Source organism: Mauremys mutica, chromosome 6 (assembly GCF_020497125.1).
Source record: "Mauremys mutica isolate MM-2020 ecotype Southern chromosome 6, ASM2049712v1, whole genome shotgun sequence".
Classification (NCBI taxonomy): Eukaryota; Metazoa; Chordata; order Testudines; family Geoemydidae; genus Mauremys; species Mauremys mutica.
In genome coordinates, this window is record NC_059077.1 from 91,994,397 (window position 1) to 92,009,683 (window position 15,287).

At 38.1% G+C, this 15,287-nt stretch overlaps 1 protein-coding gene across 1 annotated transcript in view; it reads right to left on the minus strand.

Moving 5' to 3' along the window:
• TRPM3 (transient receptor potential cation channel subfamily M member 3) overlaps positions 1-15,287 on the minus strand; it is a 599,168-nt gene that overhangs the window by 112,582 nt on the left and 471,299 nt on the right. The window contains exon 7 of the mRNA XM_045021627.1: positions 13,325-13,499. Coding sequence (XP_044877562.1) covers positions 13,325-13,499 — 175 coding nt within the window. The remainder of the gene's footprint in view (positions 1-13,324; positions 13,500-15,287) is intronic.

A 15,287-nucleotide genomic window follows, 5' to 3' on the forward strand; every position in this document is an offset into this window, starting at 1 on the left:
TTTTTTTTTTTAAGCAAACTTCTGAATGAAACTAATGGCAGTTCTTTTTAAAAATTAGTGGCAGGGCCGCCCAGAGGATTCAGGGGTCCTGGGGAAAAGTGGGGGAGCTGTAGCGCTTGTACTCACCCGGCAGTCCGGGTCTTCGGCGGCATTTCGGTGGCGGGGGGCCCTTCAGTCACTCCGCGTCTTTGGCAGCACTGAAGAGCCCTCCACTGCCGAAATGTTGCTGAAGACCCAGACCGCTGCTGGGCCAGGGCCCCTGCGGGGCCTGGGGCAAATTGCCTCACTTGCCCCCCCAGGCGGCCCTGATTAGTGGCATGGGATGGCTTTCTAATTACCAAGAGGCAAGTCTTCCTGCAGCATGACAGTTTGCAAACTGGTTGTTTGTATCATTTATCATGTGATCTGTCACTTAATTTTCCGTGCTTATAAATGTGCTATTTATAACAGAGTGGTTTCGGCCTACGGTCAGCCTCAGTGTCTTCCTATTCAGTGCCTGGGTGATGCAGCAAACTGGAAATAATTATATCAGAAATAGAAACAAAAATAGCAGGGTTAGTAACTCTCTCTTTCTAATAAAGCATACATAGCAATGTCAGATAAAGCTTTGTGTTAAATGTGAAATAATTTGGTTCAAGACTAAACCTTATTTCCTCCTTATGACCCTAGAAGGGCTAGCAGCTGCCCAAATCAAGGATTCTTGATTGTACTGGGACACAACTGAATTGCATAATCAGTTAATTTAAAATATATATATACACCTATGATGCACATGCTAAAAATAGCATGTACAAAATAGGTAATTATACTGGCATCTGCAAGAAAATCATAGGAAATTATGCATGCAGAATTACCTGCTTAGTGCAAACAACTGCATGTTTCACGTATACGAATTAGCACCCATTTCTAAAAATACAGCCCTCTGTGTGGAAGCTTAAGAGGCATTAATTTAATTTAAGCCCCTCTGTGCTGTCATGGGTTAACATTCTCTGACTCTCAGGGGCGGCTCTAGGCATTTTGCCGCCCCAAGCACGGCAGACAGGCTGCCTTTGGCGGCTTGCCTGGGGAGGGTCCGCTGGTCCCCTGGCTTTGGCGGACCTCCCGCAGCTCCCCACCCTGAGGCACCCCCCCGCCTTACTTGCTGCAGGCGGCCCTCCCCGCGCTCCCCTGCCCCAGCTCCCTCCGCCTAAATGCCAGCAGCGACCGAAGATCCGGCCGCTGCGGTCGCTGCCGAAGAAAATGGCACCCCCCAAATCCTAGCGCCCTAGGTGACCGCCTAGATCGCCTAAATGGTTGCACCGGCCCTACTGCCTCACAATCTCTTTGAACCCTGAAGAATCTGTCATGTTGTTGCACGATGCTTCAGGGACAAGGCATAGAATGACTTTGCTGACCTTCTACTCTCTTCTGTGTCTAATTTTCTTTAGGATTCCTACCTACTCTCTTTGGTTTGATCATTTACTCTACCTGAGAGTGGTGTTTTGGGGTTTTTTGTGTGTTAAACAGATAAATTCCCAGATTCTATTAATGTATAATCAATCAACTGGGAGCAAAGCATTATTAGTAGATTATTGCTACGGAAACATCTGTGTCTTGTTTTTCTTGATCATTATTAGGATTCTGTTTACTGTTATTTCTTTTTTTTTCTGGTTAATTTTCATTGTATGTGCACAAATAATCCAATAATCAATATATGAAAAAAATCAATTTGAAATAATCTTATTACTGTTAAGCAATCAAATAAAAAAAGCAACATTTAAACAAATTTAAAGGGTTGACTAAGTAACAAAAGCACAGAAACTGAGTTAAGACTGTCCTCTGATTATGTTAGGTTTACCTAGACATTACCACAGTAGGTGAACTTTCCATTCATATATACTGTAGTTCATTAAAGTGCAATGTGTTGCATCACAGATGAAAGATAAAACTCAACCCATTAATATTATTTCACTTTATTTTTTGTATTTAATTTTCTTGCCTTCCCACCTCCAATACTGCACTAAAACAAGCAAGCCACCAAAAAACTTCAGATGTGCCATTTCAGAAAAACTGGGGAAAGAGGGAGGTAATAGCAAGACCTGGTTTCCTGTGGTATTGTTGGGTTTCTGAACAGTTTCACTTTAAGCACTCTTTTCAACTGCAAAAGTAAATATTGCTTAGATACCATGGAGCTATAGAAAAACCTCAGACTGACAGAAAGGTAGATATCACCCCTCATGAAATAAATAGATTCAAGAAGCCTGGGTTCTGGCATCTCTCACTGGAAAATAGTTCTAGGGACAAATGCTGAAAGTGGAGTGATTATCACATAGCTGTAAACAAGCTGAAGTTGGTTTTCAAAGTTACTGCAGTACGGTCAGATCTGGAAAATTCAGTATGTTATATCATTTGATATTTAAGGTCTTCCAGCTCCACCTTAAATTAGCAGTATGGTTTTGAAAGATGTCTTTCTGGGCAGCAAGGACAAGTCCAAACCTGAGGCAGGAGGCAATACCTGTCTAACCATCCCCCTGTCCATCCCTTGCTGCAAATGATTCCACTGCTCACAAGGAGAGACTGAAAAACTTGTGTCATTTTTTCAAAGTTCAAGAGCTTAAGAGGCAATATGATAACTCTAAATGAAGGGCATAAAGGACCCCAAAAAGAATTATTCCCACTGGACACTAGTGTTAAAACATCTAGTAGGATGACATTAAAAAAAAAAGATACATTTAACTTCAGTATTAGGAAAATTATTTTGACAGTCAGATCAACCAGATAAAGGGCCTGTTTATCTTGTGATGTTCAATAATTACGGCATGATCACTAAGTATCTTTAAGGGAATGCTAGATTACAAAGAAAAAGTAGTATAGATTCCTTCTTCTTTGGTGGGTTAAGCTAGATGATCCAAGTAGGTATGTGCCATCCCTATATTTAATTCTATAATTGATTGGAATCTTAAGGTTAATAGGGCTAAAATTAGTCAATGTTCCTATTTTAAGATTTCTATAGTACCTTAACAAGTCCAAGTTAGTATTTTAAACACTTTTAACAAAACAGAAACGATGGTTCTTCATGTCAAGAATTTACAAATGGGAACCCTGTCAAGATGCATTAGAATAATTTAGATTGAAAGGCAATGCTAGCTTTGTTCAAGTTGCACAATTTCCTTCTGTGTGGCATGGTGGTTACAAGGCACACAGAAGTTGCCATTCTATAGTTCTTTAAAACCGAGATCTAAAGTCATCTGATGAAGAGAGCAATCATGCAATAACATTCCTCCCCTTTCCAAACTCTAAGAACAAATGTGTTCAAAATGACATAGCTTTTAATAGATGTAATATATAATGTAAACTCTAAGAAACACCACATACCTTAAACATTACCTTCCAATGAATCTAGCATAACACTGAAATCCTCCATCCCAGCACATATATATATTTCCTTCATTGGAAGGAAATGTCTAATGTGTGTGATATTTCTTAAAGAGTTGACATTATATGACTGATAAATTTCACTTCTGTACATTAAAAAAAATATAGGAACAAGTGTTGAAAAATCATGCTAATGGGAGAAGTATAAGAGCCAAAATAAAATAAACACAACATTTTGTGGTGCTGCTTTTTTGTAAGCTGGCCTAATTTTCTCTCCAACACTTACATTTTCTTTCTCCCATGAATGCCAACAGATAACCAAATGTAAAAGTAGCAAAGTATCATTTGCTGAGCATTATATTACTTTTTTCCAAGATATCAGTTAGTTATATTTGAAAGTAGTATATAGATAATTATGAAAACAATTGATTTTCTAACACATTACATGGCCATGGCAACTGAGAGATGTGCAAATAATTCATTTTTTGATTACTGGGTATATTAAAAAAAAATTGAATTAAGAAGTCATTTGAAGTCAACCAAAAGTTTTGTTCTAACTGAAATAAAAATTGTCATGATGTCTGAGTATTTTATGTTAATTTTTATGCAAAATAAAAGTGAAGTAAATTTGGCTATAAAAAGTCATTTTCATTAAAAAAAATCAAAGATTTTTTATTTTTTTAATTGAAACAAAACTCATGAAATGTTTCCATCACCCCAAATTTGCATTGTTGGTGAAAAAAAGTTTTAGCTGAAAAATTTCACCCAGCTACTACTACAGTACAGAGTAACATGTAAACTGCTATTGACCTGGAAAGCACTGGTAATATTATACAGTAGTAAAATTTTAAAAAATAAGAGAAAAATAATCCTTTATAACAGCTTAAATTAATGTATTTTTATCCAGTGCATTTCCTTGGAAATTATATACAGGTCTGGAAGAATTCTAATTTTACTTATTTATATTTTTGATGACTAATATCAATGTTTATTTTTAAACTTTTAATTTTTTTTATTGATTTAAATTTGCACAGTTGTGAAAAATTACAGATGTTCAGCATTTTTTATTAATTTAAATTTTCACTGTTTTGGAACATTATGGGGGTACGTGTCAGACAATAATTATTTAGTGGCAGCCGACGTTGAGATTCAAAAAATTAAAACTTTATAACCATTAGAACACAAATTGTCGACATCACTTGTCAAAATACAGAAAGTAAATATCCTAAAATCAAACTAAGTTCTCAAGCAGCATTTTTCTGACTTTGCCTGTCAATTTTGATCAGCGGAAATATTTTCTCATTGGTTTGTATGTGTAGGGTGAAATGGAAGTTTACCAACATTTACTTATAAAAATCTAATCCTTCCATGCCTAATTTTATATTTGACTTAACTAGAAGGGAATATTTCACACAATAATTGTATAACAAAATACTGTATTATAGAATAAATAATTTTAAAGCAAGATGCAAGTTGCCTCAATGTTCCTAAACAGACCTTTCTTGGAGCAAGATTAATACTGATACTTTCATAAATATATCAATAGAAAATATTTCATCTTCATCAGGTCATCAAATTATTGTCAGGTTTTGGAACTTTCACTTTAAAACACTGAGGGCAGGTCTACACTAAGGGCGGGGGTCGAACTAGGGTACGCAAGTTCAGCTACGTGAATAGCTAGTTCGAACTACTTACCCGTCCAGACGCCGCGGGATCGAAGTCCGTGGCTCCAAGGTCGACTCCGCCACCGCCGTTTGCAGTGGTGGAGTACCGGAGTCGACCGGAGTGCGCGGGGAGTTCGAACTATCGCGTCTAGATTAGACGCGATAGTTTGAACTCCGAGAAGTCGAACTCACCGTGTCGACCTGGCAGGTAAGTGTGGACTAGCCCTAAGAGTGAAATCATGCCCTACTAAAGTCAATGGGAGTTTTGCCATTATCTTCAATGGGGCCAGGATTTCATTGTAGGAAATCAGTGTGTTCAGTACATGATATCATGTACTAGAACATCACATTACACAAAGTTCTATATGGTACCACTTATTTTTTCTTATTTTGCAGATGTGGGGTGGACTTTGCCTTAGGGGCTCTATTGATCTAATAGCGGTATAAAAAGGTGAAGGATGAGTCACAACTGTTGCAGTTATGATTCTTTATTGCTAACACCAGGAAAACCTCATATTTAGCAGTTACTGATATTATATACAAGTATCATACCCACAATGCTCCTAAACGCATCATCTCATGGAAATGAAATCCTGATGCTACTCCTGTGTTCAAAACTTCTGCAAGGTTCAATGCACTCCCTGCTAAACAACAACTCTTCAACTAATTTTTAAAAATAGTAATAATAGATCTAGTATAGGGTGACCAGATGTCCCAATTTTATAGGGACAGTTCCGATTTTTGGGTCTTATATGGGCGCCTATTACCTCCTCCCCCATCTCAATTTTTCACACTTGCTGTCTGGTCACCCTAATCTAGTAGTAAAAATGAGAGACTGGAAGAAATGATTTCATTAAAAGTCTCTGTCAAGATTGATAATAGACAATATTTTGGTATCAATAAAGGATCAGATTCACACCTATGCAGAGGGCTAACACAAGGTATATAGAAAACACAAATCCTATCTTGAGTGCTTACGTGGGACTTATGTAGCACATTGGTCTTGTGCTGATCCTGCACATAGCGTGAAATTTCATCCCAAGAGCAAAGACACAATGTAAATTACATACATCTTATTCATCATGGCAATGATCTGTGAAAGAAAAATATTTTTTATTCACAAAATATTGCACATGACTTGATTCTGGCTAAACACAGTGTTCCATTCAAAGCATATTCCAGCATAGATCAAGGGTCCAGTCTTTCATTCCATTTTAGTCTCCACCCCATTTGACTTCCAGATAAGGCAACAAGACTCAGATTCTCAAAGGTATTTAGGTGCCTGTCTCCCATGGTGCACATTCATATTTAGTTCCAGCATGAAGTAAACCTATGAGCAAGTTTAGGATGAAACATACATTAATCTTTTACATCGGCATGATTCCTAAAGGACATTAAGCCTATTACCATTCTCACCTAAATTTCTGTCAGATATAGGGTTGCCAATTCTGGTTGGACATATTCCTGGAGGTTTCATCACATGAGAATCTAGAGGATTGGAAACCCTAGTCAGATATGAAATAGGCATCAGTAGCAAGCAGGGGCCTGAGCTTTATGTATATATTCCCCCAGGAAAGATGATCACAAGATATATTGGATCCATCTAGACAGGGCACCCAAAACAATTAAAATGCTTAACTTTAATTGCCTTTATCAATCTGCATTTTAATTATTCCTAATACAACCTGGAAAATAAGTCTCAAAGAACAGCTCCTTTCTTTGCTCTGGCTGACCCAATAGAGACAGATGAGAGGCTTTGGCATACTTCTGTCTCACATGGAAATCTCTTTTGAACCATGCCGAATGTCAGACAGGATAATATACACTACACTAAATCACATCACAGAGATGAAGCTCTCTACATTATTTAGTCAGCTGTCTCCAGTATTTTCAGTACCGATGATGTGCAATGAATACTGCCAGCTCTAGCCTACTACTTATGAGGCTGGACTGCGCAATGAATACAGCTTTCTCCTCCCCCAACCTGTTGTGATTCATCTGTTCCTTTATATCAGTATTTTACAAGAGACGTGGTCATAGTAAACCTTGTACTTCAGAGAAGTGAGTTGAATTAAGCAACTTTGTTTAGTGGCTGAATTGCATTAATGAAAGGAAAACATGTGGGTATCATCATCATGTAGGTACACATTAGATAGATATAGCAGTTTGTGCCACGCTAAAAAGTAGAACAGAAAAAAAACCCACTGCAGTGTGTTGGAACAGTGCATTAAATAAGGGTCTGATTGGGTTTACAAGGCTTTTGTGTCTCTTGAAAGGGGCCCACAGCCATGATGTGCCCTCCAGACCCATAAATGACCTGAACTGGAAACTCAACCATGTATGGACAGTGGCAAAAGCTTTGGGTTTGGCCAGTTTTTCAGAGGCCCACCTGGGAGTGCCTCTGAGTGGAAGGTAACTGGGGGAAGCCCTAGAATGCCTACCTGCACCTGATGTGTAGGTGAGTCTAGTCAGACTTACTGGGCTCCTTTTTGGGTTCTGGGGAACAGAAAGGTGTTTCCTGAGTAGGATCCAGTGGAGGGAGTTCTGGAGATGTGAGGGGATTTTTACACTTACGTGTTTCTAGACTATTAAACTGGATTAAACAAATGCAGCCAGAGTCTCTTCTAGTTGTGTTTTGGTTGTTCCAGGAAACACAAAAAAGCCACACTTTTGCACTCCAGTAGGACTCACTTAACTCTTCATACTTCTGAGTTCCATGTATTTTGCTTTGTGTTGGTCTTTGAGAGGAGACCTAATAAGCCAAGTTGCTCTTTCATTCTGCTTGAACGTTAAAGATACTTAGCCACTTTAATAAAAGCAGGGGTTTGCCTGAGGCCCGTTGCTGAATGTTTTCCTTCTTGCCCCCCTGCTGTTTGCTTGGCTGTTGTCCTCCCACAACAGAAGGGGCTGCATTTCATCAGAGAAGTTATTCTTACATGTACAGTTTATTGTTTCTGAAGCACTCTGGGATGGTTCATGACAGCAGGCACTGACTAGCTAACAAAATCCCTTTCAGATACAATACCTAAACATTATGGCAGTTGTACCGAGTACATGTCATCACTATATTATGATCCACCTTATTGAGAATAAGAATTAAAATTCTCAATGAAGACGCCTTAGTGAATTTTTCTTACTTGGTTTTTAAACTGTACTCATCAGTCAGCACTGTTCCTCAGGTGATGGAAGCCAAGAAAGTGTACAGTGATGGGGACTATACAAAACCCTAATAACCACCAGTAGAGGGTGTATAACTCAGTTGGAACACACATATTGTGTGTTGTTCCTTATGAATACTAGCCACAAAGCACATTACTACTACATTAACTTGAATTCCTTGAGGGTCTCACCTCCTTAAGTGTAGAGTTGAAGCAATAGTTAAGACACTATTATAACACTTAGATTTGGTAGATTACATTCAACTATTACAACCATTTCCTCTTCCAAAGGAAACATTTGTTTAAGCAGTGAGAGAGCATTAATCTAATCATTTTTTAAATGCAGGATTTAATTAACAACAGAGCCTGAAGACTGCACACCATTATCACAGTATGCATGATTCTATAAATAGTCGCACTTTAAAGTTGCTTCAGTCAGCGTGTGTGCATGCATGCAGGAAACGGGAATAGGAGGATATGTTTGATTACAAAGTCAAAAGTTTTTGTGGATTTACTAGGTGGAAGGCCAGAATTTAACTGCTATTTTAACCACTTCAACAATTCAGGGCTAATACAGATTTTATGATCCTGGGTCCAATTCCAGCAAAACACTTAATCATGTCCTTAACTTTAAGCAGGTGAATAGTCTCATTGAAGTCAAGTGCCTATAAACAAAAATGCTTTAGTTCCTATATTTGGAAAGGATAATATGAGGAGCAGGACAAGAGGAAGCATGCAGGAACCTGATCTTGCATTAATGACATTGCAGTCACCAAGTTACTCCTGCTTAGTAGCAGGAATATGGTATAAGGGCTAAGGATATCAATAACATAAGTAGGATTGGATTTAAACCTATGTCTCCTTAGAGAATATGTCATCTCCTACCATGTCCTGAAAGTAAGGGAGCATGAATGAAAGGGTCTTGCTACTGCTTAATGCAGATGACTACGCCTAGAGCTTAGCCTTGCTTATGCCTCCCAGTAGTCTCTCTTTACACTTATGCTGTAGTACAACAAACTTTTTATGCTGTAGTACAATCACTTTTTTCTTCCTTCCATGCACTGCTGAAAAACTTTCAAAATCAAGGTCATAAAGTGATGACCAATGACAGCATTAAATGGAATTTTGCAACAGATACATTAAAAAAATGCAGATTCAATATGCACAGTGCTCTTAAACTCAGCTTAATGAGAAGCACAACACACCTTATCACCACAACTTTTTAATGCGGTTACTTTTATTGCGAGGAAAAATGTAATTAGGTCACAAAATTGACCTACCTTCAGAGTTATTTCTTATTGTAAGGCTGCATTTCAGGATCTTCTCTGATCTATTTCTTCTTAAAATATACCAATGCAATCGTGGGAAATAAAAATAGAGCCTGGTTCTATGAAGTATGGAATGCATTGGGTCCAGCTCTCATCACAGTGCAAGTCTGGGACCTTACTGTGCAGCCAAACAATCTCCTATCAGAGCAGCCAAAGTTTTGCTTATGTCAGAATGCACAAGAAGCTGAGAATCTGTTTTATTGGTCAAAATTTCCTCTCTTTATACTGAGCAACTGTTTATTAGAAGACATTCCAGGCAGATCCCAAAGCTCCAAACCTACAACAAGGGGCAGCCTCCAGTTTTGACCTTGTCAGTGGTCATTCAAGGATGGTTATCTTCTCTATAAAATGCTTACATTTGCAGAGAGAGAGATTGCACCTCCCTGCTATATTATTTGTATATTAAAATTCTTAAATAAGACGGTTTAAAGCAAATGTTTTCCTAATATCAAAAGACAATGAACAGGAAAATGTGAATGATGGGAGAGACAGGAGACAAGATGGAACCCCGAGAAAGCCCATGCAAAAGGGCCCATCATGCAGATAAGTAATTGAACAATTCTACACTCTGGGATCTCTCAGAAAGGAAAGAATGGAGCCACACTGATTGAAACTCAAGCAAAGAGGACTATGCTTTATCCTTTACTCTCAGACCTGGTTCTGCACCCATGGAAACAGCTCAAAAGAAATGTTAGTGATCATAGCCTCAAAAAACATGAGAGCGTTACACAGCGTTGCCCAGTGTGCACATATATTGTGTGTGTATAAAACCAGTGCATTTGTTGCCTGCAGCGATTAGGCATTTAGAACACTGAAACAAACAGCTTGATAATACTAATGTTAATGTGCCAAGCCCATAAAGTATTGCTAGCATGATGACTTGCAGAAGTACACAGCTTTGCAGAAAGCAGCCAGAGTTCGAGTGTTTCTTAGATTCTACATTCTGGCTGGGTAAAAGGAGAAAAGAAAAAAAGAGGAGAATTGAGTTCAGGATGTAACTTGAACCTTCTAAATACATTTGTATTCTGAAGGACAAAGTTGCTTTAATTTACTCATAGAGATTCAGTCCAAAAGAAAAATTTGTAGCTGCAGTCACTGCAATTTCTGTCTGAAGTGTGTTCTGCTGGCAGTTGTTTTGTTTTCTCTTCTTATTATTGTGCCTTATTTTAAATGGTATTTGAACAAAATTACAAAGGTTAATAAAATCCGAACAGAATGAAACTTTACTTAAAGTATAATTTACTTTTGAAAAAAGTTTTCATGAGCACAATATTGGAGTTATATACTTATTATTCCTAAAAAACAGTATGTCCCAACTTCAGTTTAGACTTGGAAGCAGATGCTTGCCTGTAGTACCTAGTGTGATTAGGACAGCCTCAAGTGTTTTATTAAATATGCTAATACTGCAGCTGTCACCTAGGAAATCCTGGGAAATGGTCAAATCAAGCAATGAACTGTGAATCACAGGCAGGAGGGGAATGGCTATATTTGAGAAGACCAGGCTTGAGAACCTCAGACTAAAAATGGCTTGCTTGTTATGACTCCAGGCAAACTAATATTATTTCCCAATCACATCCATGCTTTGCTTTCCTTATTAATGAAGGATTATGACAGATGAACGTGATTCCATTTTTTTCTGTTTAGGTTCTTATCTTTGTGGTAGCTGAATGAGATTCTTGTTGCTTGTTGGCTGAATTCAGAAACAATTTCTGGAGGTTTATTTATTTTAAACACAAATGAGACTATGGGTGTGTGTGGGAAGACTTGACATATGAGTATTGGAAGGGTATAAATACCAAAGAGGGAGATGGAAACTGTTTAGGACAGAAAAATGGAGTAATGGGATAGAATTTAGCAGAGGAAAGTAATGTTAGATGTGCAAAGAATGAGCTCTATTAAAACTGAGGAATAGGTTCCACAAGGGATGTGGTGGAAGCCCAATTACCAGAGACATTTAAAACTACACTGGCCAAAGCATCTGAAAATATACTTTGAGGGAGCTGATGGTGGGAGCTCGCAGGACCAGGTCCTTACTTTAGCACACAAACCTGCACTTGCTGAGGGATGGAGGAGATGGTCTGACTGGTCTTTTCCATATGTAATTTCTAGAACTTTGCTAACGCATGTTTCTTTGACCTTTTAAATGTGGCACAGGGAATTTCACCAGCCTTCAAAAAAGGGCATCATAAGCCAGCCTTTAAAAAAGGGCATCATAATCATAAATAATAATGAGGTGGGATTTTCAGAAGCGCTCTACTCTGGATTGAATTTGCTCCCATTGAGCTCCAATGGAAGTTTTAACATGGCTTTGAGGGAGGAGAGATAGGCCAACTCAGTGCTTTTGAAAATACCTGCCTGATCTACTTTCTATAGCACCTATATTCCTAGGGTGCCTCATTATGAAACACAACCAAAAGACAAATTAAACAAATAATTCTAGCCAATTTAAAATCTTGCATATGCACATTATTTTGAACATATGGTAGAATTATCACAAGTTAAAGATTAACCCCCACTCTCACACACAACCTTCCCCACCCCCGAATATTATTTATTTAAACTGGTGCAGAGGGGACACTTTCTGGTACTAGGATATGACCACAACAAATTAAGTCTGCATTCAAATGATGATGATAGAAATTGTTCAACATTTGTAATGAAAATAGACTAATAAAAACGTAACTCATTCTTTGATCCCTCATTCCCCATTAGAACATTTTTAAATGTAAAAAGAAGTTCTTGATAATTATATTTACTATTAAAGCATATTTTACTTTTGTTTAAAGTCTACAGTGTGTTTTATTTATACATATGCTCTCATTTTATAAATCTGTTACTGATGTGCATTTTACAAACACACACATATGCACACCAGCCCCAATAAGAACCCCGGATCTGAACCACCTTAAAGCAGTATGAGGGAACTGCAGAGGAAAACCATGAATTAGTCCTTTAAGTTTTAGAATGAGAGAGTGTTTTTATTGCTGGTTATTAAGTCTTCAGACTTATTTTTGCCAGTATGATTTCATATACGTTAGTCACCATTAGAGGAAAAGAACACATTATATTAAAAATGTATGCACTTAATCGTTAGACACACTTGGGATCCCAATTCAGCCAAAAACATGCTTACAATATCTACACCATGATCTAAATACTGGTCTTGCCTTGCCTCAAGTTAGCAAAAGAAAAGGGTGAAGACATACTAAAACCACTGCAAAAGCAGCAGTGCATGAATACAGGTGGACAGATGGAATTCCTGTACAGAGTACAGGAAGAAGTAGATACACTTGGCCAATGTGAACAATTAGGGACTATGATTATTCAAAGGGCAGGGCTGTGCCAAAAGCTAGAGTTAGTAGACAGCATACCACCATTTATAGTATGCATAAGCCAGCTCTGATTGCAGTGAGCATATATTTCATGGTACCCGCTGAGCCGGTTCCGTGTTTGACATCCTGACCCGCAATGGTAAGATGTTGCTGATCCCAGACTTTCAGTATAGTGTGTATGCCTATATGCAGCTGCTCATGCTATATAGCTAGGATTTATCCCAGTGGTAGACCTGCCAATACAATTCTTCAGGGTTTCTACAGTCTTGCATTGGTTTTCCCCATCTAGGAGCCAGACAGCTTTTACATTGAATATCTTAATATCTTTAAGCAGTACTCTAATCAGTGCTAGAAACTGTGACTTGAGGAAGTATTTGGTACTATGTTATGTTGCTAATAGTTTCCCAGCCTCCATATTAGCACCAAAAAATAGCCATGCACATTAAGAATTATTTTGTTGCATTAATGTTTCCTAGCAAATGACTCACCCTCCTTCTTCTGAATATTTGTGACCAAATGCAAGGATGTCAGACGCCCGGCCGCTGCCATCACATACCACAACTGGAACAGGTGGAGTGTCTCGTAGGTACTCCAAGACAATAGAGATAACATTGGGCCCTCCTTCCACAATAAGTGCCACCACTGGAACCCCTTGCCCAATTCCTGGAGTAAAAGAAAGAAAAGAGGAAAAAAAGAAAAGAAAAAACCCCAAAAAACAAAAAACAAACAAAACCGCAAAGCCAGCAAACCAAATAAAAACACAACAAAAGAAAGAAAAAACAAACTGAAATTACTGCATACTAACTATATATTGGCCTCTTACAAGAAATGGTGTTAAGAGATTCATAGGTTCATAGATTTTAAGGCCGGAAGGACCACTGTGATCATCTAGTCTGACCTGCTGTGTAACGTGCCATAGGACTTCCCTGAGTTAATTTCAGTTTGAACTAGAACAGACCTTTTTGAAAAACATCTACTCTTTGTTTAAAAATTTCCACTGATGGAGAATCTACCACAAGTTGTTCCAATGGTTAATGACCCTCACTGTTTTAAAAAAGGTACCTTATTTCTAGTCAGAATTTGTCTAGTTTCAGCTTCTAGCTGAAAAGATCCTCTGATACCTTTGTCTGCTAGACTGATGAACTCTCTTTTACCAAATCTCTGTTTCTCATGTAAGTACTTACAGACTATGATCAAGTCACCGCATAACCTTCTCTTTGCTAAACTAAACAGACTGAGCAACTTGAGTCTCTCACTACCAGGCATGCTTTCCAATCCTTTAATCATTCTCATGGTTCTTCTTTGAACCCGCTGCAATTTTTCAATGTCCTTCTTGAAGTGTGGACACCAGAACTGGAAACAATACTCCAGTAGCAGTCAACCAAATATAGACGTAATATGACCTCATTCTCAACATCTGTAATGCAAATAGATAGGCTCTCTCTGCAAAAGAGGAAACACTTGTATTCATTCAGGAGACTGATGTGGTTTGACCAGACTCACCTGAGTGAAAAAAGAGTTTTGTGTGCTATATGATTAACAAAAGGTTCTTTATTTGTACAACTTGTACTGCTTGTCCTTCTTAATCAATGGAGGCTGGTGATAACTAAAATGGGGTATATAACAGAGGACTGAAAATTTCCTGTCAAAACTGCTTTTTGATGAAAAACAAGGGAGATTTTTGTGTGAAAAGTGTTCACTTTCTGTGGAAAATTTAGGTTTTTAATCAAAAAACCAAATGTCCACAAACTGAAATATTTCGATCAGGAAATACTTCCACAAGAGATCAGGAGAGTTGTAGTTCAGTTGACTCATGACCCCATTTTATTCTACTGGCCAGGATCCCTTGTCAGATTACCTTTCCTATGATGCACGAGATCAGGAACTCCCATAATGGCCAGCGAATCCCATGATGTACCACCTCCCACCTCCTAGAATAGAGACCATGGTGCATCATGGGGGATGTAGTCTGACCAGGGACACCAGCCATTTTACATGCATAAATGGGCATACTAAAACTTGATCTGACTTTACCTTTATCTATTTCAGCATACACAAATGCTGTCCTACCGTCTCCGAGGACAGTCTGCAGTACTTAACTAAAACCATAATCTGCTGTCAATCCATGTGCCTTATTATTACTATCATTTAAAGGAGATGTTATGTTTATTGTGCTTTATAACTATAAGTAGATATAATATAGTTATAAATAAAAACTTGCTTTAAATTATTATTACTGTTTTGTTTATATTACAGTAGCACCCAAAACACAGTAGGACCTGTGCATGCCATACAGGAAGATCCAGTCCCTCCTTTGACACACTTATAGTCTAAAATGACAAACAGGCTAAAAGATGAAGTGTGAGTGAAAAGGTATACAAGCAAAGTGATTAACAGTATGATTAGCACACAGCTAAATAGCTCCATATCTGCTTTGTATACTATAAACCA